At 39.8% G+C, this 24,853-nt stretch overlaps 1 protein-coding gene across 1 annotated transcript; it reads right to left on the reverse strand.

Annotated features, from left to right (window-relative positions):
• Nucleotides 1-599: 599 nt before the first annotated feature.
• Nucleotides 600-24,402, reverse strand: LOC109199602 (uncharacterized). Its single transcript, XM_019354909.2, has 6 exons — nt 24,267-24,402; nt 11,478-11,513; nt 11,209-11,358; nt 10,878-10,988; nt 9,717-10,040; nt 600-915 (listed from the first exon to the last, which is right to left on the reverse strand). The coding sequence occupies exons 1-6, from the start codon at nt 24,295-24,297 to the stop codon at nt 872-874; spliced, it is 696 nt and encodes a 231-aa protein (XP_019210454.2). The 5' UTR covers nt 24,298-24,402; the 3' UTR covers nt 600-871.
• Nucleotides 24,403-24,853: the final 451 nt, after the last annotated feature.

The following is a 24,853-nucleotide window of genomic DNA, read 5'->3' on the forward strand; positions in this document are numbered from 1 at the left end:
TATTCTTAAAGTACTTAAAAACATTAATATTAATGTTCCCAAACATGTTAGTCTGTAGTTTTGGCCACTTCCACCATGAGGTCAACAGGCTGATGACTGACTGGAATAGCAACTTTTATGTATGTCCACTAGATGGAGCTGTTTGAGTTTAATTACCACACAGTTCCAAGCAGATCATCAGTGATGCCTTCACTGTTTATTCCAGAGTACAATGTTATTAATTGTTATTAGTTATTATTTTTATTCTATTTATTGTTGAGTCACATGGATAGTGATAACTGGTAGTTTAGACACTAGGAGTGAATCAGTGGTGCAGTAGGGCCAGATTCATGTAGTAATATTTTTTGTCCTTCGAGTTTTATTAATTATTTAATTAATATATGTTTTGTATTGCAACTATTTTGTCTTCAGAAGTGTGGCCTTTTCTGGTAGTGACTGCATCACAGGGGCTGCACCTTTAATATGACACGTTAAGAGAAAATGTCTGATCCTAACTCATTTTCTAAACTATGGTTACGTTGCTGATCGTAGTCGCACTGAAGCCCTTGTGTGCTGTGAACAGCCATTGAAACAGACAAGCATGAGAAAAAAAGTGAGAACAAAAGTTTATTGATCATGCAGTAAAACTGTCATGGGAACAAGAACAAAGTGCCAAACTAAAACATGTTAAAATGTGTTTTGCTGTTGCTGCTTTTAAATCATTGTTGATTTTAAGTACTGAAAGCTCTGGTTAAGATTGTGATTTTTTAATCAAATAAGGGAAAACAAACAGACACAGTAATCATTTGTATGCATGGATGTCCTCTGGTTTGAAGTTCTGAATGGACCAGTAAGAGACCAGCAGCTGGATGTCAGTGGTTGGACTGGTGGACTACTTCAGTGAAGAGTAGACGACGTCTGGCTCTGGTTTAAAGTCTGAACACAAACACACACAGTTCAAACAACAGGAAACATGATTACAAGCTTTGAACTCCAAGATGTCCAATCTCTCTGCATCACACACAGTCCCAGGTCAGACTATGGAGTGGAGCTGCACCGATTCACCAAGTAATTTGAGTTACTTGATTCTAAAAAAAATCCTCCATACATTTTTTTCTTTTTTGTTTCTGTAGCACCTCTACAAATGACCAGTAGGACATCAATTTGAATAGAGACCTTAGACATCTAGTTTGGTACTCACAAAATGAGTTGTTTTGAAAGTGAACAACTTGGACCTTCATTGCCTCAGTACAACTCATCCATCCATACATAGATATAGAATAAAATAAAACAAAATAAGAAATTGAAATGAAAATTATTTGATTGAAACAGGCATACTGTCAGGGAAATGTCATTGTGCAGACCAATGACTGTTCTACAGTCACTGGAGCAGACCCTACTGTCTACTACTTAGGTAAGACTAGTGTACATGGCTTACCTGAAATCATCTTGATGCTTGCTCAATCATCCAGGTAAGTAAATCTCCAAAAGTTGATTCTGTTCATCTGGACGTAGCGTTTTGTGGGAGAAATGTTTCGTCACTCATCCAAGTGACTTCTTCAGTCTCAGCTGACTGCAGGTTTCCCCAAACCTTATAAACAGTACATTTGCATAATGACTGAAACCAGCCCACTGAAGGAACAATGGGCTGTGAGGTCAGTTCCTTAATCATAATTATGCAAATTCTCATGACCATTGATCAACAACCACTGACCAAAACCCACTGATCAAAGAACACTGATCAATGGCCATGAGTACCATTCACAGAGAGTTGGGGAATGGCTGCATTTCACGGATCACATTAACTTGGTGGAGGAACACATCAAATTCACCAGGGAGGATATGAAAAGTGGCAGTTTAGCCTTCTTAGACTGTGAGATTTCCATCAGTAATGGGGGACATCTAAAAGCTGTCGTGTACCATAAACCTACACATACGGATCAGTATCTAAGGTTTGATTCTCATCATCCATTTGAGCACAAACTGGGTGTCATTATGACTCTACAACACAGAGTGAACACCATCCCACACCATCATGGCCATTGATCAGTGGTTGAGAATCATGAGAGTCATGAGAATTTGCATAATTATGATTAAGGAACTGACCTCCCAGCCCATTGTTCCTTCAGTGGGCTGGTTTCAGTCATTATGCAAATGTGCTGTTTATAAGATTGGGGAAACCTGCAGTCAGCTGAGACTGAAGAAGTCACTTGGATGAGTGACGAAAGATTTCTCCCACAAAACGTTATGAACAGACTGAAGATGAACAGAATCAACTTTGGAGACTTACCTAAAATCCTCTTTACCTCTTGACAACCAAATGTAACTTAATTTACAATGCTTCACAGGGCTCTAGAGTGCGACCAATTTGGTCGCAAATGCAACCAAATTTTTCAGTGATGCGACTAAAAACAAATATTTGGTCGCACCTGTGCGACCAACTGTTCGGGTAACAAAAAAAAAATCTCTGCAACTCTCCGTGTGGTCAACAACAGACACACATTATGCCCCTATCGTGGACTAAACCAATCAGAGATAGTCAGGGGCGGGACCTCTCTGATTGGCCGTGGTCCAGTTGAAATTGTAGGTGGAAGAGAGAGGTGAGTAGCTTGAATAAAGCGATATCAATTCATTAACGGATTCCACACAAAGACGTAAACACAGAGCGGACCCGACGCATCAGAATCAGCTTTGTCTTTCTCGGCTTTCTCACCCCACGGCCCGAACACGGACACGCTGTCGGAGCTCAGCGATTCTGATGCGTCGGGTCCGCGCTGTGTTTATGTCTTTTTTGCGCTGATTCTGAGCTGCAGGTTTTGTCTCTCTCCAACCAAAATTCGCTGAGCCAGCAGCAAAAGAAGCAGCAAACTACGCTTCACATTTGATCAATGTCGTCATGAATTCCCTCTGAGTTTTGCTGTTTTGCTTCCACCACGATAAAAATCACACTTCATGCACAGCTCCCTCTCTCTCTCTCTCTCTCTGTGTACTTCAAGAACAGTTTCCCGTCTCAAATCTCTGTTTTCTGCATTATCCATTCGCTTATTACCCACCAGTCTACCGTTGTTTACAGCGCTGTCTTTTTCTTTTCTTTTTTTCACTTAAATGACCTCGGACAAGAAAGCCTAATTTCTGCTGTTCAATACTGAAGAAATTTAAACTTCTTAAAATTATGCAAAATTGCAGAATATTGCAGAATATTTTTAAGGTTATCTGCTATAAAACGCCAGACCAGGAAAATCTCCTTCATGTTTTTCTGTGTTTTATCCTCCGTTACTTTGACACAAAGGCATCTGCTGTGATGTTCACAATTCTGATGAAGTCTCACGTGTATCAATACTGATAAATGATCAGAATTATAATATTTCTGACTGTCTGAGGCTAAATTGAATCGAATCAGGACTTTGAGAACCGGAATCGAATGGATTATAGAAATCAGTGATGATACCCAGCCCTAGTGAGCAGCCTAGGCCTGACAGAAGTGGATGTAGCTGTGGGTAATAAGAAAAGATGAAAAGAACTATTGATAACTTTTTTGTTAAGTTAAGGCCTGATCCGTCTGAAATTCATAGCCAGCTCTGACACGGTGCCATCAAACTTTGAATGCTGAAAAAGCAGCAGTGTATCCAGAAAACACATTATATGCTGCAATAAATGCACTGCCCAAGTGTCCCCTCTCCCCACTGCCTTTCAGCAGCAGGCAGCAGCAAACAGGTCGTCAGAGGAGCCAAGATGATGATTAAGTTTAACATTTTCTACAATATTGACAAAGCACTTTAAGCACAAGTTTGTTAGTTAATAATTTAGAAATGAATATTGTCTGTATGGACTTCCCCCCAAAGAAAGTGCACATGTAAAACTGCGGTGTTAAGCGATGCGGTTGAAAAATTTGAGTGCGCCTAACTTTTTGCGCCCATGTCAAAAAGTTAGTTTAAAGCCCTGCTTCACAATGTAATGCTTTTGAAATGCTTTTTAAAACCTCAAATATCGTGGTTCTATTAACACTCAATCATTTCATTGTAACCAAGCAAGTACCTATATTTTAATACCTCCCCCTATTGTGATGTGGCTTGGGGGGCTGGCTAACCACATCGAGCAGCTAGCATCACACCGACCATCACCAGTAACATTTGTAGAACAAACATAAACCACATTATAAGGAACAGTAATTTAATAAAAACAACATCCTACATTCTCATAGCTCCCATTTGGTGTTTTTCAAAGGTTTCTGAGCTTAATCAGCTACTATCTAAACTTAGCAGGTAGCAAACAAAAGCATGTAACAAGATTTACCAATACAGCTATTGTCCCGACAAACTTCATTTCAACAGCTTCTTTATTGTCCCATGTACAAGGGAGAATAAGCATAGCACAAAAGCCTTATGCAGATTCAAAGGGCACTCCCTCGATCTGTTACATTTATTTAAGTTCCTCATTCAGCGCCTACTTTTCCTGTTATTTAGTACTCTGTGTTCCTGTACCCTTCATACACAGTTTTGAACAAAATATCTCCTCCTTCCTTTAATTTTCTTAAACCTCCTTTTAAGGTGCTACACTTGGGTTTTGTTTCTTTCACTATGCTTGTCCTACCCCCCTATAAGGTGTGAGTGGTTATATATAGAGTCTTGACGTGCAACAAGTTCATCACCTAGTTCTGCTTTTTGTCTATAATTACCAAAATGTGTTAAACGGCAGTTAGTGCTGCCTTTTGCACCCTTTCCTTTAATACTGCTTCTTACTAATTATTTTCCTCCTGCCGTTACACAGCGGCGTGCTAGCAGTATAATACTATCTACAGTTCCACACTCTACAGATGTTATTACCTTTGAGGACAGAGTTTGTCCTAAAAGAGTAGCTTTTACATTGACATGTAAAAACCAATTTCATCAGATGGTTTGCAGCACTTCACACCAAGATATTTCCTTGCTGCGCTTTGGCACACACTTGACCTCCATTAGAGAGACCCTCCCATCTATATGGTAACGACATAGTGCTACAGAGTTTAAACGAAGCATCGTGTGTAACCCATGTGAAATACAGCCTAAACCTCTTTTCGTTAATTAAAGCGGTTGCTTATTATTGTCACACACACACACACACACACACACACACACACACACACACACACACAGCCCTGTTTCTCCCTGTCCTTGTCGTTTGTTGTCTTCATCTCTGTTATCAGTCATCATTCATCAAGTCTCTCTGTGCCTGGGTCCTCGTCTCAAAACATGACATCACTGTTTTGTACATTTTAACACAATTTAATCCCCACATTTGTGAAAGAAAAGCAAAACACTTTTTTGAAAAGTCTGTAACAAAACCATCAAATCTGATAAAGGTTATTTAAATGCTGCAAAAGAAGAATGGATTGGAATAAAATACATATCTTAACCTTTAACCTTTACTGGGGGAGAATAATGAATGATGCTCATAGTGAGTAAAAAGTAAACTGAGTGCATTTTTTTGGACAGAGATTCACATTTAATGTGTATTTATAATATAACACAGATACATAAAAAATACACTCCAAAATTGAAGAGTCCTTGAAATGTACACATGTACAAAATATTAATTAAAAAATTATAAGAACTATAAAAATGCATCTCAGCTGCTCAGTCTGTGGTTTTTCATCAGATATGCGGAACACTGAATTGTTTTTGTAGCCATTTCCTTCTTTGCCGGGTTTCAAAAATGTTTGGCTGGCTGGAGCGGCACCTAATAACCAACTCGCAAAATAAAAACAAACCAACAAACACGAAAACACCAATACATATAAGACTTATACTTTGCAAGGATGTTTTTTCAAAATTCTATATGTGAAAAGTGAGCGCGAGAGCCCTCGGTGCGCCTGCATGCTGCTGAAGTCAAAGTAAACTTTATTGTCATCTCCGCTACATACAGTCCAGTATATAGAGAGACGAGACGACGAGGCTCCAGTTACAGCAGTGCAAGTAAACAAACAATAAATATAAGAATAGTAAGAAAATTAACTTGGACTTTAGGACTCAGGGTAAAGGGCTCAATAAAGGCATCTGCTGTGATGCTTACACCTTTGATAAAGTCTCACAAGTGTCAGCTTTCTTTTTATAGATGTAAAAATATGGATATGTACTGATTAGTGATCAGAATTATAATATTTCTGACTGTCTGAGGCCAAATTCTTCCGATTCTAATTGAATCGATTCAGGACCTTGTGAATTGGAATCGAATCGATTTAGAAATCAGTGACGATACCCAGGCTGAAATAGAATACACAGTAACAAACATAATCAATAGCTGCAGCCCGCCTTTACAGGGAATCAGCTCATCTTGATCAATTTCCCATACTGCTGACACTCAAGCTGCTTTTTGAGATTCATAATCTCAAAGCTTGAACCCACAGAGATGAAACAATTAACTCATCAATTGCATTAAATAATATTAAAAAGTCAGCAGTTCAAGCTTCTTTCCACCTAGACAGACAGTTTCTTAGGATAATCCATAAGAAACACTAATCTGCTAAAACAACAACAACAACAACAACAACAAAACCCCTGCATCTACAAAGCAGAATCGAGACACTTTACCACCTGAAATATTTGTTCCATCATGAAATGAAAAATATGAAGCAGGGCAACTGAGTAGCTAAAAACCTACTTTTTATTTATTACTTTATATATGAATGGAACAGCCTTCCTCTCCTTCATTACCAAATGTTTACCTGCCTGTCCAGCTTTTGAGAAGTACTGATCCAATCAAATTTAACAGGATCAGCCCACAGTGAAAGATGAAGAGCAGCTGGACCTCTGACTTTTTTTGTCCATACGTGACATCTTATTTTGCAGCTGGGTTACTTTTTGCAAGATATGTAAATTTCTGCAGGTATATCGAATGTTTATTATTACAACTACAGGGAAACATTTTATACTGATTAACTTTATATTCATTTATTTTTATTTATTCAGTGCTTAACTTCTATAAACACCAACTGAATTTCACAGTTTGTACCACTCCTTAACTGCTCTGCTGAGAAATGACCACAAGGACCTGGGTGTTGTTTCTGTGGCAATAAACGAAGGTGGATGACCACAAAGCTGCTATTCTTGTTTCTTCATGGTGACTGATACACTTCACCACAGAGCAGAAAGCAAGCATGTTCTCAAAACACTATTCTTAGCCAAGCAGACACACACTATGGTGAGAATTTTTAAATTCAAGCTGTGGTTAACTAGACTCAACAGCAGGCAGCAGGAAGCTGCTACTGTGGTTTTAGATGCAGAAGTTTAAGTCAAAATTATTCATTGTATTAAAGGGACACTTTGACAGGCTGAAAACCTACAGTTAAAGACCTTTAGTCTGTTCATATGTTCCATCCTGCACCTCATATTAATAACAAATTTATCCTGTTTATAACTGATGTGTGAGCCAAAGGCAGAGAGTAGAAACATCTGAGCTGCTTTTTGATTAAATATCCAGTTACCGCTCTGCTAAAAGTCAAAACACGTCTGACTTTTCTCTGAGTGCAGACTGGATTACATCTCGGAAGGGCTCGCTCGGCATAACATCTCTGAGCGTAAATTGGATGACATCTCGGGGAGGCACACTGTCGTGAGTTCTCAGAATCGGCTCTTTGGGCACAAGAATGACAACATCACAGAGCGCAAGTATGGCGAAGCTCGCGGCTCTCCAACGGGAGATTGAGAGACCGGTGTTGGACTGTAGAACTGCTTGGAAATTCATATGAGCTGTTCGCACTAAAGTAAAAAGCACCATCACTTCATGCGGATACCCCTTCGGCGCCAGCTGCGGTTGCAAGGCTGGAGCTGAACAACAACACCCTGATAACGACTGTGTTGTGACTGTTCTTCCCATTCTATGCAAGGCCACCTGGGTTGGCTGGAAGACTGTTAGCCTGGCAGGGCGAAGGACACTGTCTCAGCTGAACTCTGGACACATACACACACACACGCACACAGACATATATACACATGCAGACATACACTCATCTCCCCTCCAAACGCCTTCGATGCTTATTCCCTTCCGATACTGACGGTGGATCATGGAGACCACCGCATAGGCTGCAGGCCCGGATGTACTGTCTAAATCGGCTGTCTCTCACCCTTTACCCACCCCTGTTGCTTGTCATGTGTTTCTTTGGTGTATTAAGAGTTTTTTCATGTGCTATGTGCAGAGGTGTATTTTTCTGTTCTCAAACTGATCTCCCTGTTGGAGCTCAGTCTGGGAGGAGTTATTTTTTTTCTCCGTATCTTTCCTCATGTTGTGCTTCCATTGTTATACCCCTCTGATCTGTCTTCCCCATGCGCCATCTTACCCTCCGACCATACATATATGGTCGGAGGGTAAGATGGCGCCGCCATTGCGTGCAATAGGTCGGCAGCCTTATGAAATTTCCCCTTGTGGGACTAATAAAGGTATATCATATCATATCATATCATATCATATCGTCTGGGCCATACAAGCTGAACCTGTACCTGAGACCACTGTACTTAAGATATAATGTGGCTCAAAGAAAACTTCATTAAATAAATACATTTTATGTTGATCACTGGACTGCTGAAAACAATACTCCATGATCACATGTGATCACATTTTGGTTCACAGTCCCTCATGCTGCAAAAAAGTAAATACAGCAAAGAAAGTAAAAAAAAGCCAACAACAACAAAAAGGCCCCCAAAACATTTTAGGTAATATAAATAAATCTGCAAAAAAGGTTCATTCTGTTCATCTGGACGTAATCCGCATAATCATCCACGTACCTGAACCAATGACTTGGTGGTGTTCCAGTGTAGGATAACAAAGCCCTCTTTTCTATTTCTTCCATGTACAAGTCAGCCACAGTGGGCAGGGAACCCATGACACACCCATGTTTCTGCCTGTAGAACTGACCCTTGTATGTGAAGGGTATATGTAACTGCTCAGTGCTGGCAAGAGACTCTGACAGCACTGAGCAGATCCGTCAGTGGCAGGCTGCAGCACCCACGATGCGGGACAGAGAAATTTTGCAGGTCTTTCCTCCCTACTGCAGTCAGACTTCATAACAGAGAATTTTGCAGCTAACCAGATGCACATATCCACACATGTGCAATAACACAAAGTGCAATTTTGTTGTTTGTCTTATCCTATCCTATCCCATTGTTGAGCTTAATTTTTACTACTTTAACATGCACTGTCCACTTTCTGCTGTGACACAACAAATTTTGCACGTGTGGGACTAATAAAGGCCTATCTTATTTAATCTTATCTTATGAAGACAGTTCGAAAAGGAAACACATTTGATCGGTGCTGAAAGTGGTCCTGTTGCTTAGTTTTGGGTCAGTGTGTAATCTCGTACAAATTACCTTCAACGCATCAGTGACTGGAACGCAAGTGAAGAGAGATGTAACATCATAAAAGACCATGGTTTCATCTGCCTCCATAATGACATCTCTCACCTTCTCAACAAAATTCAACGTGTTCTGGTGTTCAGAGCTGCCTACCTGCCTGAGGATTGAAGCCAGAAACTTAGAAATGTTATAGGTGACCGAGTTGATCATACAGATAATTGGTCTTAAAGGTGCACCCTGTTTATGTATGTTTGCTAAATTTGTCCCTTTCTAACTGCTTCAGACAATCTATCACCTTCTTCCTGTAACCACATCCTGGGTGAGTTTTCAGGCGCTCGCATGCATTTTTGTCACTGAGCAGTGACAACATTTTCTCATGATAGTCTTTCTGGATTAGCAAAAGCATCCGCCTACCTGTGTCTGCTGGAAGGATGATCATGCTGTTGTCATTACTAAGTGATGTGAGTGACTTCCTCTCCTCCATGCTGATGTTGCTGGGGGATGCTGGGCGCTCTTCATCATTGAGACAGCCTGAAACTTCTGTCTGCAGTTGCTTTGCTTCCACGTCTGCAATGTTGTTGTTTTGAATTGCTGATTCTGGGCTGTGATCAGTTTCACTCGTGGGATTTGTCTCTGCATCACAGCAGGGGAGGGTTATTTTCTGCCCTTTGACAAGGATTTCTCCATAAGTGACGCCTTCAGTTCTCACTTCTGAATCGATTGGAGCTGAATCACTGTCTGCGCAGTAAAACAAAGACAGGACATCATCACAGGCAGAGCAGCTGCAGAACTTATTGTATAGTATAGGGGTGCCGTTTCAGAAGTTTTTACACAATAAACAATTTGGATGTAAATGTAATATTTGAAAACACTGATGACATTTATTTTTTTTAAAATGATACTGAAAATACAACAGCTCATCGTCAGGATCAATGCATCTGCTCAGCATGTCAGCATGTTCCACAAACTACCAAATACTAAACTTTATAAACCTTTAAAACAGTTGAAAAATAGATACAGAAATGAATTTAATTTGAATAATGAAGCAATTAAAAAATATCCTTTTAATTTTCCTGTTACAACAAAATACTTTTGTTCACTTTGAACCCTCTTTTGAATGCTCCATAATGTTCTTGTCTATTATAAAATCAACCATACTCAGAGTCAGAAAAAATAAACATCAAACTAAAACCAAGTCAGCATATTGCAGAGGTTAATGTCAGTGAATATGTCTTCATTCTAAAAATCTTACTGTATTTAAAGTTTTCGTTCACTGTATTAACAAACCATCCAAGAAGTCTGAACATCAGTTCTGCTGACTGAAATTCTAGGACATATTTAGAGGTTAGTCAGCAATAATTAGTGGCTACCTATGCATGTGTGATGCCCTGATGCAGTATGTATTTAGCTTGAAAATCAAGCTAGGTAGCACTTTCCAAAATGTAGTCACTTCTGGTTCCAAAAACCACTTTCCTAAAGTGTTCCCATTTTATAAAATAAAGATTCTCCTAACTTTCAAATCTCATAACTACAAGACCTAGACCCTGAAAAAAATTACAGAAGAAGCCATATTACCTCTGCTTTGGTTGATTGGCTGTTGTTGACGCTGTGAAATTCTGATGTCGCTGTATATGATGTCATCTTTAATGTCATCTTTAATGTCATCTTCTTCAGCTTTGTCTTGATCTGATCAAATTTTAAGCGCAATTACTATAATTCACTGTAAAATTTCAATATGGAAATTTATGCATGAAAACAACTGGTTGTAGACGTATTTCTATATTTTATTGTATTGTAACAATTTTTATTTGCATGTGCAGATAATGTAAATACAAAACATCTATTCATGATTAAAGATTATTTAGGAAAATAAAGCCACATGGAAAACTGACAGTCTGAGTCTCACCTTCAAGTTTCCTATAAATGTATCTTCTCACCAGTAACACCAGTAATACCAGCAGAACCGTCATAGTAGATGATGTAAAAAATGACAACACAACAATTGCAGGAGGGGAAAGTGGAGGTGGAGGTGTGATGGTGCTGGTGGTGGTGTTCCCTAAAACAAAGCAAACACAGTCATTAAGTTATCATCATTTTCTGAGTGTTGAAAGCTGCAGAAACACAGACAGGTGAGTGTGTCACCTGTGACAGTGATCCAACATGTTCTTTACTGACCTTGGGTCATTGTGCAGCTCAGCAGTGAGATCAGAACTAAAGAGAAATGACACTCAGGCTGATTTGAGGTGAACACAAAGAACAACTCCACACAAACAGCTGACAAACCTAAAAACCTGTGTCTTCTATATCTGATTACCTTTAATTTGGTGCCAGTCATAAGTTTCAATACATTTTGGGCAACAAAGGACTGAAAAACTGTGTAATGCTTAAACAAACTAAAACAATAAAAACATAAATGAATAAATAAATGCATAATAATGGCTAAACCTAGCATGTATTTGGAATGTTGGAGGAGTATTTCTGTATTCCTTCCAGATATTTCCATCCATCAGTTTTCTATCATATATCTGGTTTCTTCCCATTTTTGTATTTTCTTTTTATTAATATTTCTCACGACATGAAAGTATCCACACAGTTCAGCCTCATCATGGTCTTTTACAATTGTCTGATCTTTTTTTTAAAGCAGCACTTTAAAGTGATCATTATGATTATGTGTACTTGCTTTGCTTAAAGTATAGTCCATCATCAGTTATCAGGAGAGCAGACAGTCAAAGTACAAGAATTCAAACAAACACAGAGATTCTACTTACAGAGCAGACACAGCACAGATGTTTCCTTCATCGTCCTTCTCACTCATTTGAGCTTTTTTTCATTTCTCTCACTGACACCAAGTAAAGCCCGCCCTCTTCCTCTGAGCACCAGCTTTTCGATTGGTTCAAATACTCTAGTAGGAAGTTGCCTTTGTGTCTGTAAAGATGCAAGTGATAAAACAATTTAAAAACATTAATGTAACTAGGCTATAGTTGTTTTTCTAAATATTTTGAAAGTCCAATCTCACCTAAAATTGCAACACAAACACAAAAGGCAAGACCAGCAAATAAAGGCCATATTTGCTGGTACGCAGACTACTTTAAGTTGATATTCACTATTATAAATAGAAAATCAGAAAATAAAATGTCCTTTTTTTCTCAGTGATCTGTAGTTTGGTTGATGAACAAATCCATGTCCATGTAGTGGACGTCCCCCTCAGTGAGAGAGGCAGATATGAGCTGAAACACAGGAATCAAACCAGGGACGCTGCTGTTATGGAGCTGAACTGGAACCATTCAGACACTGAGGCCCTCTGAACACATTTTAATTACAGCTGTGCAGAGACACACTGATGACTGACTGGAACACTATGATTCACATTTTACATTAACACCATCCTCACACATGTCTAAATGCATACTAAATTATCCAGGTAAGTAAATCTCCAAAAGTTAATTCTGTTCATCTGTACGTAGCATTTTCAGTGTGAGATTTTTTCATCCTTGGTCCAAGTGACTTCTTCAGTGTCAGCTGACTTCAGATTTCCCCTTAGTCATCCCTTATATGTCAGGAGTATCAGTAACAGTTGAGACACAGGTTTGAGTGCGGAGTCAATGAGGCCATTTACATTAAGAAGATCATCTCTGAATCGAGGAGGGGGGCAGTCAAAATGGCGCCAAAATTTGAGTTTCTAATCATAACAAAGCTGAAACTCAAATTTAGCAGGCTTATACCAGAGACTTGTATTTTTACTTTTAATTCAAAACTTCATAGAAAAAAGAAAGTTTTTGCCATATAGGCGGGTGCTTGTTGGTTTCTGGGTGACTAAGTAAATAAAGTCAGTGCCATACACAGACATCCTGTGTAAGCATCTGAATGATGCTCCTGTTGTTGTTTGCAATTTACTGCTTATTTGTTTTCTAAAGATTAATTAAATCAAATTTTCCATTTACCACACTGGTGAAACCCATGTAAAAAACAGAGTGAGAACAAAAGTTTATTCATCTGGCAGAGACACATAAGACAAACATGAGATAAATATGAAAAAATGTGATGTGGAAGTTGTCTGGGGTGCTGGGGGACCAGTTAGAGACCAGCAGCTGGACATCAGTGGTTGGACTGGTGGACTACTTCATTGAAGAGTAGACGACGTCTGGCTCTGGTTTACAGTCTGAACACAAACAAAAAAAACAACAACAAAGAAACAAAGAAAGAAAAAACAGAGTGAGTGTGGGAGTTGTAGCCTCTTTGTTTATGTTAATAATTGATAATTATGAGACAGTGTTTTACAGATTATTTTACAGAGTAACATGAAAGTAACACAAAGAGTAGTATAACGAATGTCTTTCTCCTGGGTGTAATTAAGTAACGTACTCCATTACTTTAAAAAGTGTTCTGTGTATTATGTGCAATAAGTAATGTACTGCATTATTTACTGCATTACTTTAAAAAAGTATTCTGTGTAATATCTGTAATTACTATTTTAATGTCACTGTTTTTCATTAATGACCACAACACTGATCACATGCATGTTGAAGGGGAAATACCTCCAACATGCATAAACATTGACCACTCACTATGTGATGAATTTGCATGAATCTAATGTCTTTCATATGCTGCTTAGCGATGGTGGTGCCTGTTGGGTTTATCTAGGCACAAACCCCACTGGAACCCGAGACCAACAACTGCACGTCAAACAAGGCAAGAAGGCGCTCTGCGTGTTTGTGGCTCGCGAGGGAAGTCAGCCAAAGTTGAGGAAAAGATTCCTTCAACTGAACTCAACCAACTTCGACTGATTCCTTCGCTACAGCCCTTTTTATTGTCAGCAAGCAAAGATTCATGATTATGCAATTACAAATACACGTGACATTCTTAAGTAGGGATATCCAAACAACATCAGTGTCTGTATTCTGTGTGTGTGGATGTGTGTGTGTGTTTCCAGCTATACCATACATAGACATTCGACCTTTCAATGAACTTAAACTGTGTGTATGAGGTGTGCAGAAAAGCAGAAATAAGCGTCTTGCTAAACTATAACAACAGGAACTTGCAATAGGTCATATCTCAAATGCACATTTAAAGGTGTGAATTCTTGCACTTTAAAAGAAACAGAACAGTCTGGTTTCTAAAGCTATAATGGAATTATAATGTTGAGGCTGCTTCCTCTCATCTCATGGTACACAAGTGCACACAGAATCTTATCAGACCTAATAAGGATATGATTTATATCAGCATACAAATGATTATATATTTCTAAGCACAAATGACAATATAAAAAACATCTCACTCTTACAGTGCCTCTCAAAATGGAGTCAATGAGAACTGAGGAGAAGAGGAAAGGTCCCACAGTGGTTTCACCTAAAACCTGTGGTGATAATGGCCCTTTTTTCACACCTAGGCGCATGGGATGAGTCACATGATTAATAGTGGTTCAACAACCTTCTTAAGAAGCAACTCCTACAGCTAGCTTAGTTCTGTTGAGAGTTAAAGACAAAGAGCAGCTGTACCTGTGCTCCTCTTTGGCATGATGGCTATTAGTTTGTAACTAATGTCAGTTCCCTCTGTGCAGCTGCATCAGTGTCTGCACAATAAAACACAAATTAATTCACAACCCTAATAGTACTATAAATTTGAGATTTTCATTTTATTTTCCCTGTCTTAACACCTGTGCTGTATGAAAGTTGTTGACCAGAAAGAACTGGGGTGTTTGAATGAAAGAGGACAAACGCCACTAAGCTGCTACCGTATTTTCTTTTAATGCGAACTGGTGCACTTCACCACAAAACACAAAGCAAACTTATTGTCATGTCATGAACACTATTATTTGCCAAACCAGAACACACTGCGGTGAGAAGCCTCATCAGCTTTAAGTGTAAACAACAGGAAGTTGTTGCTTTGGTTTTACATGCAGGACTTTAAAGACGACAAAATGAATTGAAGTTCAGTTTGTCTTTAAAATTCATATTAACTATCAATTCATACAACTAATAAAACCAAAATCAGATTGGCCTAATTTGGCCTGCTTTTGAACTTGAACTGTGCACAGTTATGGTACTGCCAATAGTAAGTAAAAACCTAACATTGGGCTGTTGTAAGGTAGACCTGTGGTAGAGTCTACACCATTATTTAATGCCAAATATTGCCCAGAGAAAAAAGCAAATGTGCACTATTTGAACTAACAATCCTGATATATTTCCATCTTCAAAGACAGTGCCTTGATTTCCAAGACTTGAAAAGGTTAACATGTTTCCTCATTAGCACTAACACAGGTTAAGCAAGTTAAGTTTTTTTTTCTGGTTGTATTTGATAAAACATAAACCAGCTTTTTAAGGAAAACAACTTGAAAATTAAACTTTATCAAAGGATTTGTCTGAAAGAATAAATCTTCAGTTTCTATTTGGAAGGTTTATGCCACGGTACTGGAGATGACAGTCAGGTTATTAGTTGAACCTCAGGTTCAGGAGGAACAATATGGATTTCATCTTGGCAATCAGTCACAATCTTCTGGGGGTCTTGTGGGAGGTGAGTAAGGTGGCGGGATGTGATTGGTGGCTCGGCTACAGGGGAAGAGTGGAGCAGCAGGTTCAGGGTGTTGTGTTGAGGAGGCTAGTTTGTCATAGATGACAAGCATCTTCTAATCATGCCTTCCCTATTTCAGTAATGGCCAGACTAGAGAGAGGAGAGCAGATGATGGAGTCCATAGTATGCCCCCCCGAACCACGGGGGCGACCGTGATTCACAGGGTTGGGAAGCTCATCTTGTAACTGGAAGGTAACAGGTTCGATCCCCTTCACTGTCTGTCTTGGTCGTTGTGTCCTTGGGCAAGACACTTCACCTACCTGTTGGCCAGAGGGCCGATGGTGCGATATGGCAGCCTCGCTTCTGTCAGTCTGCCCCAGGGCAGCTGTGGCTTCAACTTTAGCTTGCCTCCACCACTGTGTGAATGCGAGAGTGAATGAATAGTGTAATTATAAAGCGCTTTGAGGGCCTCGAAAAGCGCTATATAAATGCAATCCATTATTATTATTAGAGCGCCAGCGCTGATCTGGAGCCAAAACTGTGTGCAGAGTGAGAGAAAAACACTGTCTGTTCATGCCAAAACAAAGCAGAGTCGAAAACACATCCACAGAGTTGTGTTGGTTCCTTTGGAGATTACAGTTCCTTTACTAGTGTAGTAATATTGGCATGCATTGTCCACCTTAAGTCAAACATGTTCCTGTTGTGAGTTGGATCCTACTAGAGCTGCCATTTGTTCCTCATTTCCTTCAGTGTCCTAGCAGGAGGGCAGGTGTCATGGGCTGTATCCTCAGGGTCTGCTGCCTTAAACGCTGCATTTTAAGCCCGATTATGTAACAGCGACGCGACAAAGGCTGTCCCAATTCAAAGGCTGCTCGAAATGCAGCCCTCAAATGTGTCCTTCATTTCCCTGAATTTTAAGGATGTAGCGGTGTAGACTTCGTGGCCCAACATATCCCAGAATGCATAGCGCGGCGGTGGGTGTGGATAATTTTGCCGGAAAAAAACGGCGGAAGAGGGGCGCCCGAAGAGTAAACTTTACAAAGTAAGTACTGAATATTATGTTACTTATTTATGTGCAAATATTTAATAACGAAGAACATTAAAACATTACTGTTAGCCACATGTCGGCAAAGTTATGTGACATTAGTGATGTTTGTAATAACTTGGTTTTAAAACCTTTACTTTAAAATATACCCCATTCAATAGTTGACCTTAATCTTACAGAGAATGTGATGATTTCGTGGATATTTAAAGTAAGCAGTGAGAGAAATTTAGTAATGCCAACATATTAAAAGAACAATATTTGTCTCTTATATATAAAATACATTTATATATACAGTGTCAAAGGAACCTGTCTTTGAGTGAAGATTTAAGGTGACAGGAAATATAAATAAATGCAGCTTGAATCTTTACTGAAGCTCATTCACTGCTGTAATAACTAATAATGATTGAAATAATAACTTTAATATTGTCCATATTATATTTACATTACATTAAGTGAGATGACTTTAGTCTCATGAACAACATTAGCTAATTGTTATTTACTAGCTAATCTTAAAATGATTGTTCAGTACAGAAATGAAGCCCAATAATCATGATTTCACGGTCCCGTGGTCTCAGCCTCAGATACTTATCAAATCTAAGCTCGTGTAGAAACAAACAAACAAATGAACAAAATATGTTCTCCTTCATTTCTGTCAAACAAAGCTGTATGAAACATTTCCAGCTGTTAGTATCATGGTTGCTAGGCAACCTGGGCAGCGCTACGGAGGCTAGACCAGGGGTGGGCAATCTCGGTCCACAGGGGCCGGTGTCCCTGCAGGTTTTAGATGTGTCCTCGAACTAACACAGCTGATTTAAATGGCTAAATTAGCTCCTCAACATGTCCTGAAGTTCTCCAGAGGCCTGGTAACGAACTAATCATTTGATTCAGGTGTGTTGACCCAAGGTGAGATCTAAAACCTGCAGGGACACCGGCCCTCGACGACTGAGATTGCCCACCCCTGGGTTGACCGTCCCATTTCACAAGCCTCGCACTTCTTAGCGGTCTTTGAGTACGCGGCCCTTGTGGACCGTTAAGGCTGCGTACTTTAAGGCTGCAGACCCTGAATTGGGATACAGCCATGGTCTGGGTGAGTCTGATGCACCTGTGTTCCCGGCGTCTCCACCTCTGGGCGGGGCCTCTCTCTTCCACTGACAGGCAGCACCTGGGAGCAATTAGGCTGCGGAAATATAAGACCAACATGTGCAACCAGTCCTTGGTAGATCGTCAGTGAATCTGCGTTATCACAGTAGTTGAATGGTGACCTTGTTTTCCTGCAATTAATTCTGTGTTTTCTGCTCACAGTCAGGTCTCCGGATAATTTGTAATCAGGTTGCATTTTCCTCACTGTGGTTGGCCACTGGATTGCTGGCTGCTCCGCTCGATATTTTCACCTTCCCGCCCACCTTGCCCACCGCACTAAGGAACACATTTTGGTCATTTTACATTTAAAAAACAAAAACCACAACTTTTTTAAACCACTGATGACACCACAGTAGCTACATCCACCCTTTATAGTATCTGTGAATAATATTTACAAAGCAGTTGCTCTGCTGTAATTTACAGTTTTACCAGTAGATAGCAGAGATATGTTTCAAAAGGATGTTCAGTCTAAGCCCCATAATCATCAGTTTGCAGTTCCTCAGACACAACAACTCAGATTTCATCTAAACTACTGAGTGTGATACTGAATGTTTCACAGGGAGAAGAAAAAATAAATAATAAGCGATCAGACATTATCATGGATCAGGCTGACTCACTTTTCTGCCAATAAAATGTACATAACACAGTTAAAAGGCAAATTTTAAGCTAGTGAAGCAAAAGGAAAAAATCACATTTGTTTATATTTTGTTTGTAGCTGTAGTTTAGTAGCTAGAGCAGGTCACCTACTAATTAGAAGGTTGTTGGCTCGATTCCTGGCTGCCCCAGTCTGCATGTGTCATGGTCTTGGGGACCCAAGTGTTATGTATTTTCCAAGTTATAATTATTCTTTGATTTTCATGGTTTAGTCTTTTGTGTTTCTTGCTCCCTCAGTTATTTTTTAGTATTTAGTGATTTCTAGTCTTTCGGTTTTGTTACTGTGCCTCCCTTGTGTTCCTTGTATTACATCTAGTTGTCTCTTTTACTTTGACAGTCCCATGTCCTGTGTTAGAGTATTCTATTTTGCTTCCTCCCTCTCTCTTGTGTGCGCGTGTGTGTGTTTGTGTGTGTGTGTGATTAGCCCCAGCTGTGTTTTCCTCCTGGTCCTCAATTCCTCGTTACCTTTTTGTGCATTTAATCCTCTTTTGTTGTCAGTTTGTCTGCTTTTCTCTCCCTGTGTTTCCAGATTCCTAGTTCGGTGTTTCAGGTCGTGTTTTATATTTAGCTCTCCCTAGTTTAGGTTTGTGGTAGTTTATTGCCGTCTGCCATCGCCTTTCGTTTGTAGCGTGTTGTGCAGGCCTAGATGAAGTCTCGCTTTTTGGTCATCTCTTCACTATGTCTCCATTTTCTGCTTTTGTGTCCACATTCTCTTCACTCCACACCATCTGCCTTAGCAGACGTGACAGCATGCCAACTATCCCTGGGCAGGATACTAACATCAAGTAGCTTTCAAATGTAACCATTGGAATATGAATGTTTGATGGAAACACATTTTTAGGAATGGTTGAAGGAGGCATGCTGTATAAAAAAAAAAAGACCCTTTTTTTTTTTTCCCCTTGTCAGTGGCTGCTTGTTGGTTTCTAAGGAAAAAAAGTCAGCCACAAATACAGAGGTTCTATAATCAAACTTTTCTTAGTTTACTGCAACGGAATGATGTTCCTGCTGTTTATGGAGTGTGATTGCAGTGTACTAAAGATAAGTCTGGTTTTCCATTTAACACAGTGGTGAAACCCACAAAAGCACCCTGGAGTGAGAAAAAAAAAGTTCATTAAGCTAATTGAGAAACTAAATTGCTTTTATTTTATTTTTACAGGTGCATTTAGCCATAAATCAAAATATAAATAACAGTGAAGTGACTGAGGAAATTAAAAAGAACAAAACAGTTCTTTAGGGCTTTGGAGTTGACGTCACTGGAGGTGGGCCACGCCTCCCTTTCCGCCATGACAGTTGGCTACACACAGGATACAGCTTCAGCTATGGTTCGTACGTGTTGTGTTATCAGTTGCAACGTTTGATCTCACGATCGTAAAGGCAAGAAGCTGGATAATGGGCTCTCTTTTCATCGTTTTTCAACCTGGAGGCAACGTGAGGGATCCCATGTATCCGATATTACTAAACAAAGACGTCAGGCTTGCATTGCAGCGGTGAGACGAGCGGATCGAGTTCTGTGCGATCCCCAGCTTTTTGTTGGTTTGGTCTCCGCATCTTCTTTCCGGTGAGTTCTAAATTAATTCATATCACTATTAAAATGCTTTTAGTGTTATTTTCAATGTGCTGAGGTCATAGATAATGAGATAAAACATGCTAATGTGTGATGCTGCAGAACCACGTCATGTCATCATGTCGACTGAGTAGCTTATAATTTAGCATTATTGCAGGCAAACCAGCATATGAAATGGATGTAACAAATCCAGACTGGGCACCAACACTGCACATGGGCCTCTAAAAACATACTAAATTGCTCTCATTGTACACTAATCCGCACATAACTTCCAGATGAATCACACACCTGTCATGTGCACTAATTTTATCTTACAGGCTTCACTGAATCCCCCTTCACATGAGACACACATAATTTGTTGACAACCATTATTCTATTGAAATCATACATCTTGTACTCCTAGGGTTAGTATTATACAGTACTTGCAGACATATGCTGTTCAGTAAGTGAACAAGTTCTCATGTTTGATTTCAGGGACACTGCCCTCTCAAAATTCATACAGTACAGGTAAGTGTATTTGAATTTGAGTTGAGTCACAAATGTTTTTCTTCTTTTGGTAGTTGATTTCTTTTAAACAATTAATATCCTTCAGAGGTCCACGTGCCTGCAATGATTGATAGGACTCCATCTTTGACGTGATGGCCCCTTCACCTGTGGTTAATCCCAATCCAACTGACATTACTCCTGTAGTGAAAGCTGAGTCTGGGAATAAGGGAGATGACTTGTCCATCACCAGGACCGAGGCCACTGAAGCAAAAAGAAGTCAAACAGCTCCCCTCTGCCTGGAACCCCAGGATGGTGAGCCTCCTTTTAAAGAAGGGGGGTAGAAGGAGGTAGGATTTCAAGTTAAGAGTCATCACAGTCCTGAGCCCCCTGAGAAGGTCTAATCCAGGGTACTGGACAGGAGACGCCATGGTTGGCCATGATTCAGGGGTCGGCAACCCTAGGCTCGCGTGCCAACTGTGGCACGCGAAGGGTTAACTGATGGCATGACCATAGCTGTACTGGCTATCGGGCATACCGGGCATTTGTTCGGTGGGCCGATGATTTATTTATTTTTTTTGTAAATGGTAAATGGAAAGGTAAATGGACTGCTTCGTTATATAGCGCTTTCCTACTCTACTCTGAGCACTCAAAGCGCTTTATACAACTAATTCATTCACCCAATCACACCCATTCACACAAGCACTTCTTCTAAGCTTAGTGCTAATTATCTAACATTCATACACATTCACACTCCGATGGATGCATCGGAGAGCAACAAGGGGCTCTGCCACCTGAGCTACAGCCACCCCAGTATAAACAGTATAAACAATGAAAGGTGGTGGATTGGCCAGATGTTGGCCGGTGTGTAAAAATAACTCAGTTGTTTGGTGGTGGCTATGGCGGAGCTTCCACAGATTCAGTAACATTAGCAAGTGGTGGAGGCCAGCAGATGGATGAGGGAAAGGGGAGGGAAGAGGAGAGACCCGAGGCGGCCGTCGGTCCGAGTGTCAGGTGAACTGAACTTCAGGTAAGAAGTTATGACCTGCAGTCTATCTGGGTCAGATATAAACCAAGTTTAGGTGGAGTTTATTTTCGTTATGCTGACTTTTTACAGTCAGTTACAATAACTTGTTTCGTATTGAGCTGAAAAGGAACACAGTTTGTCCCGTACTTCAGCTAGAATGGAAAAAGACACAACGCTGGAGTTATTCTGTCGTTACGCTGCATCTTCTTCTCTCATTCTCTCCCCTCTCTCTCCTGTTTCTACTTCAATCACGAAACTGATCAATGATCAGCTGATCGGCTTTTCTCTCTTTCTTGTTTATCGCCCACTTTGTGTCAGAAAGAGGAAACTGCCGGATGTTGCGCTAAACAACGGCAGCACGTTTGATCAGCTGTTGTTAGAATTTATCCATTATTTATTTCTAGTATCAGCTGATGTTTGCTGGAGCCACAGCTGTAAAAGCTGCTCGTCATGGTATCGGTTTGGATATCTGGTAAGAGGGAAACATGAAGATGAAACCAGGAGATGTCCTTACTGAATCATCAGAGCTGAACAGGTGATGGAGAAACAGGTTTACCTTTTAGGTGACATGAATGAGTTGATGAGAAGTTATGAACTGTTTCTGAGAGACAAATAACACCAGGATCCTTTTCTAAGTAGCTGACAGCTGGTAACTGTGCAGGGGCGGATCTAGCAAAGTTTTGCCAGGGGGCCAGGTAGGGCATTAACAGGGAAACGGGGGCACAAAGAAATACTTTCTAATTCTCATTTAAAATGTCTCACTTTTAATAAATAATTGACTGAATCTTACAACCAAAGTTTTTTATCTGATGTAAAATGTATAGAAATCATACATATACCAACAATACAGAGTACATCACTGTCACAACAGCGTTTGATTTCATTCAAAGGCTTTATTGCTTTAATACCTGGTGGGCTGGTCTCTAGTCAAAATGCCCGGGCTGTTTTTTTGTCCCAGTCCAGCCGTGGGCGCAACACGCAGTGAATTAATCTGAGAAGGTGCATTAAAAAATAAATGGCCGCGCCAGTGGTGCACATCGCAAATTAGCTCGCATAGACACATTAGTTGTGCCGCTTCTTAATGACAGTATCTTAGCTAACAACCCCAACTACCAGATTCAACTTGTAATTGACTAAAAATAACTTAGCCCACCTACTGGTGAGAGGGACGTTGTTAGCTCTCCACATTCCGACACTCATCACAGCATAAGCACCACGGAAATACATGGATACATCCGAAGACTCAAGACAGAATTTACAATGCGTTTTTGGGACTTTCAGGTGTATGGACCAATGTTTTCTTTTCTGATCAAACCAGAAATCTTTAATGAGCAGCTAGATTTGTCTCGCATTAACTGGCTGAGTTAATGTCAGTTAATGCAACATCAAAGCAGCTGGAATCCACAGCTGTGCATGTTCAGGGAGCTTGCATTTTCACCCACTGGACAAGGTTAACTGTCTTCAGAACATTGCAGAGGCCTTATTGACAGTATTTGGCTCTACATATCAGTGTGAGCAGATTTTCTCTCACATGAAGAGTGTCCTCAGGTAGCAGTCTGAATGCTGGAAACTGGGAGACCTGTGTCTCTGAGTGTGAGGCGAGAGATCATATTAACATGTGTATCTCTGTATTAACAGACATGCCAAATTGGCTCAGTTTATTTTTCTTATCATTGTTGTGTGGAGACCATAAATAGAATTAGCATTTTCTGTTATACAGTTCATTTGCTGTTATGTTCTTGTTATGGATAAAAAGTGTCTTTTTTGTTTAAAAAAGCTGATAACTATTCGCTGATAGCTGCCAACATCTGCGAACAAATATAATTCTATAAAGTTTTATATATATATATATATATATATATATATATATAGTGTGTAACTGTTAATATAGAGCGTTATTAAATTTATTGCTAATGCAATCATATGGCACATTGACTTCTGAGGAAATTTTAGATGGTACTCGTAATCAGAAAGGTTGCCTACCCCTGGTCTAGAGTTTAGCCAGTTTAGAATTGTTAACGAAACATGTCTTTGGTCTGTGGAGGAAACCACCACAGACACTAACCACTGCACCTCTGTGAAACCTGTACTGTTAGATATAAATTCTAATTGTTTTTGTTGTTTTTTGTTCATTGTTTTTTAAACAACTCTTCTTATATTTATGTCTACAATTTCAATGCTTCATAGTTCTCTTACTCAGTTTGAAATTTTATATAAAACCGGCTATTATTAATATGTGTATTGACTTTCTGTAAATATATATGAAATATCCACTGCATTTAAATAACCCAGTAAAGTCATGTGTCCACTGTGCAGCTGTGTTGATATAATGAGTGAATGATTTGATCTTTTCACTGCCTGCTGTGTTTCCTCGACTCCTGAGCAAAGATAAAGAGTCAGTTCAGACCTGCAGTTGGTCCTCGTGGTGTTTTGAACTTGAGTTCAGCCTGATTTGTTTTTCATGTCTTCTCCTCCATCATCAGTTATCAGGAGAGCAGACAGTCAAAGTACAAGAATTCAAACAAACACAGAGATTCTACTTACAGAGCAGACACAGCACAGATGTTTCCTTCATCGTCCTTCTCACTCATTTCAGCTTTTTTTCATTTCTCTCACTGACACCAAGTAAAGCCCGCCCTCTTCCTCTGAGCACCAGCTTTTCTATTGGTTCAAACAGAGTGAGTGGGGCCTAAATCCTACCAAAAAAAAAAAGAAAGAAAAAAGAAATGTAAACATTTTTTTAACACAGTGACCTGCATCAGACATTTATCAGTTCACAAAAATGAAAAAGAAAAATTAATTAAATGCAAAATATCCTTTGCTCTCAGTGAGTTTGGTTGATGAACAAATCCATGTCCATGTAGTTACGTCCCCCTCAGTGAGAGAGGCAGATATGAGCTGAAACACAGGAATCAAACCAGGGACGCTGCTGTTATGGAGCTGAACTGGAACCATTCAGACACTGAGGCCCTCTGAACACATTTTAATTACAGCTGTGCAGAGACACACTGATGACTGACTGGAACACTATGATTCACATTTTACATTAACACCATCCTCACACATGGTTTATATATGACCACTAGAGGGAGATGTTGGCCTTCAATCAACAATACATCCTGGGGTTTTTG

Source organism: Oreochromis niloticus, linkage group LG3 (genome assembly GCF_001858045.2).
Source record: "Oreochromis niloticus isolate F11D_XX linkage group LG3, O_niloticus_UMD_NMBU, whole genome shotgun sequence".
NCBI lineage: Eukaryota > Metazoa > Chordata > Actinopteri > Cichliformes > Cichlidae > Oreochromis > Oreochromis niloticus.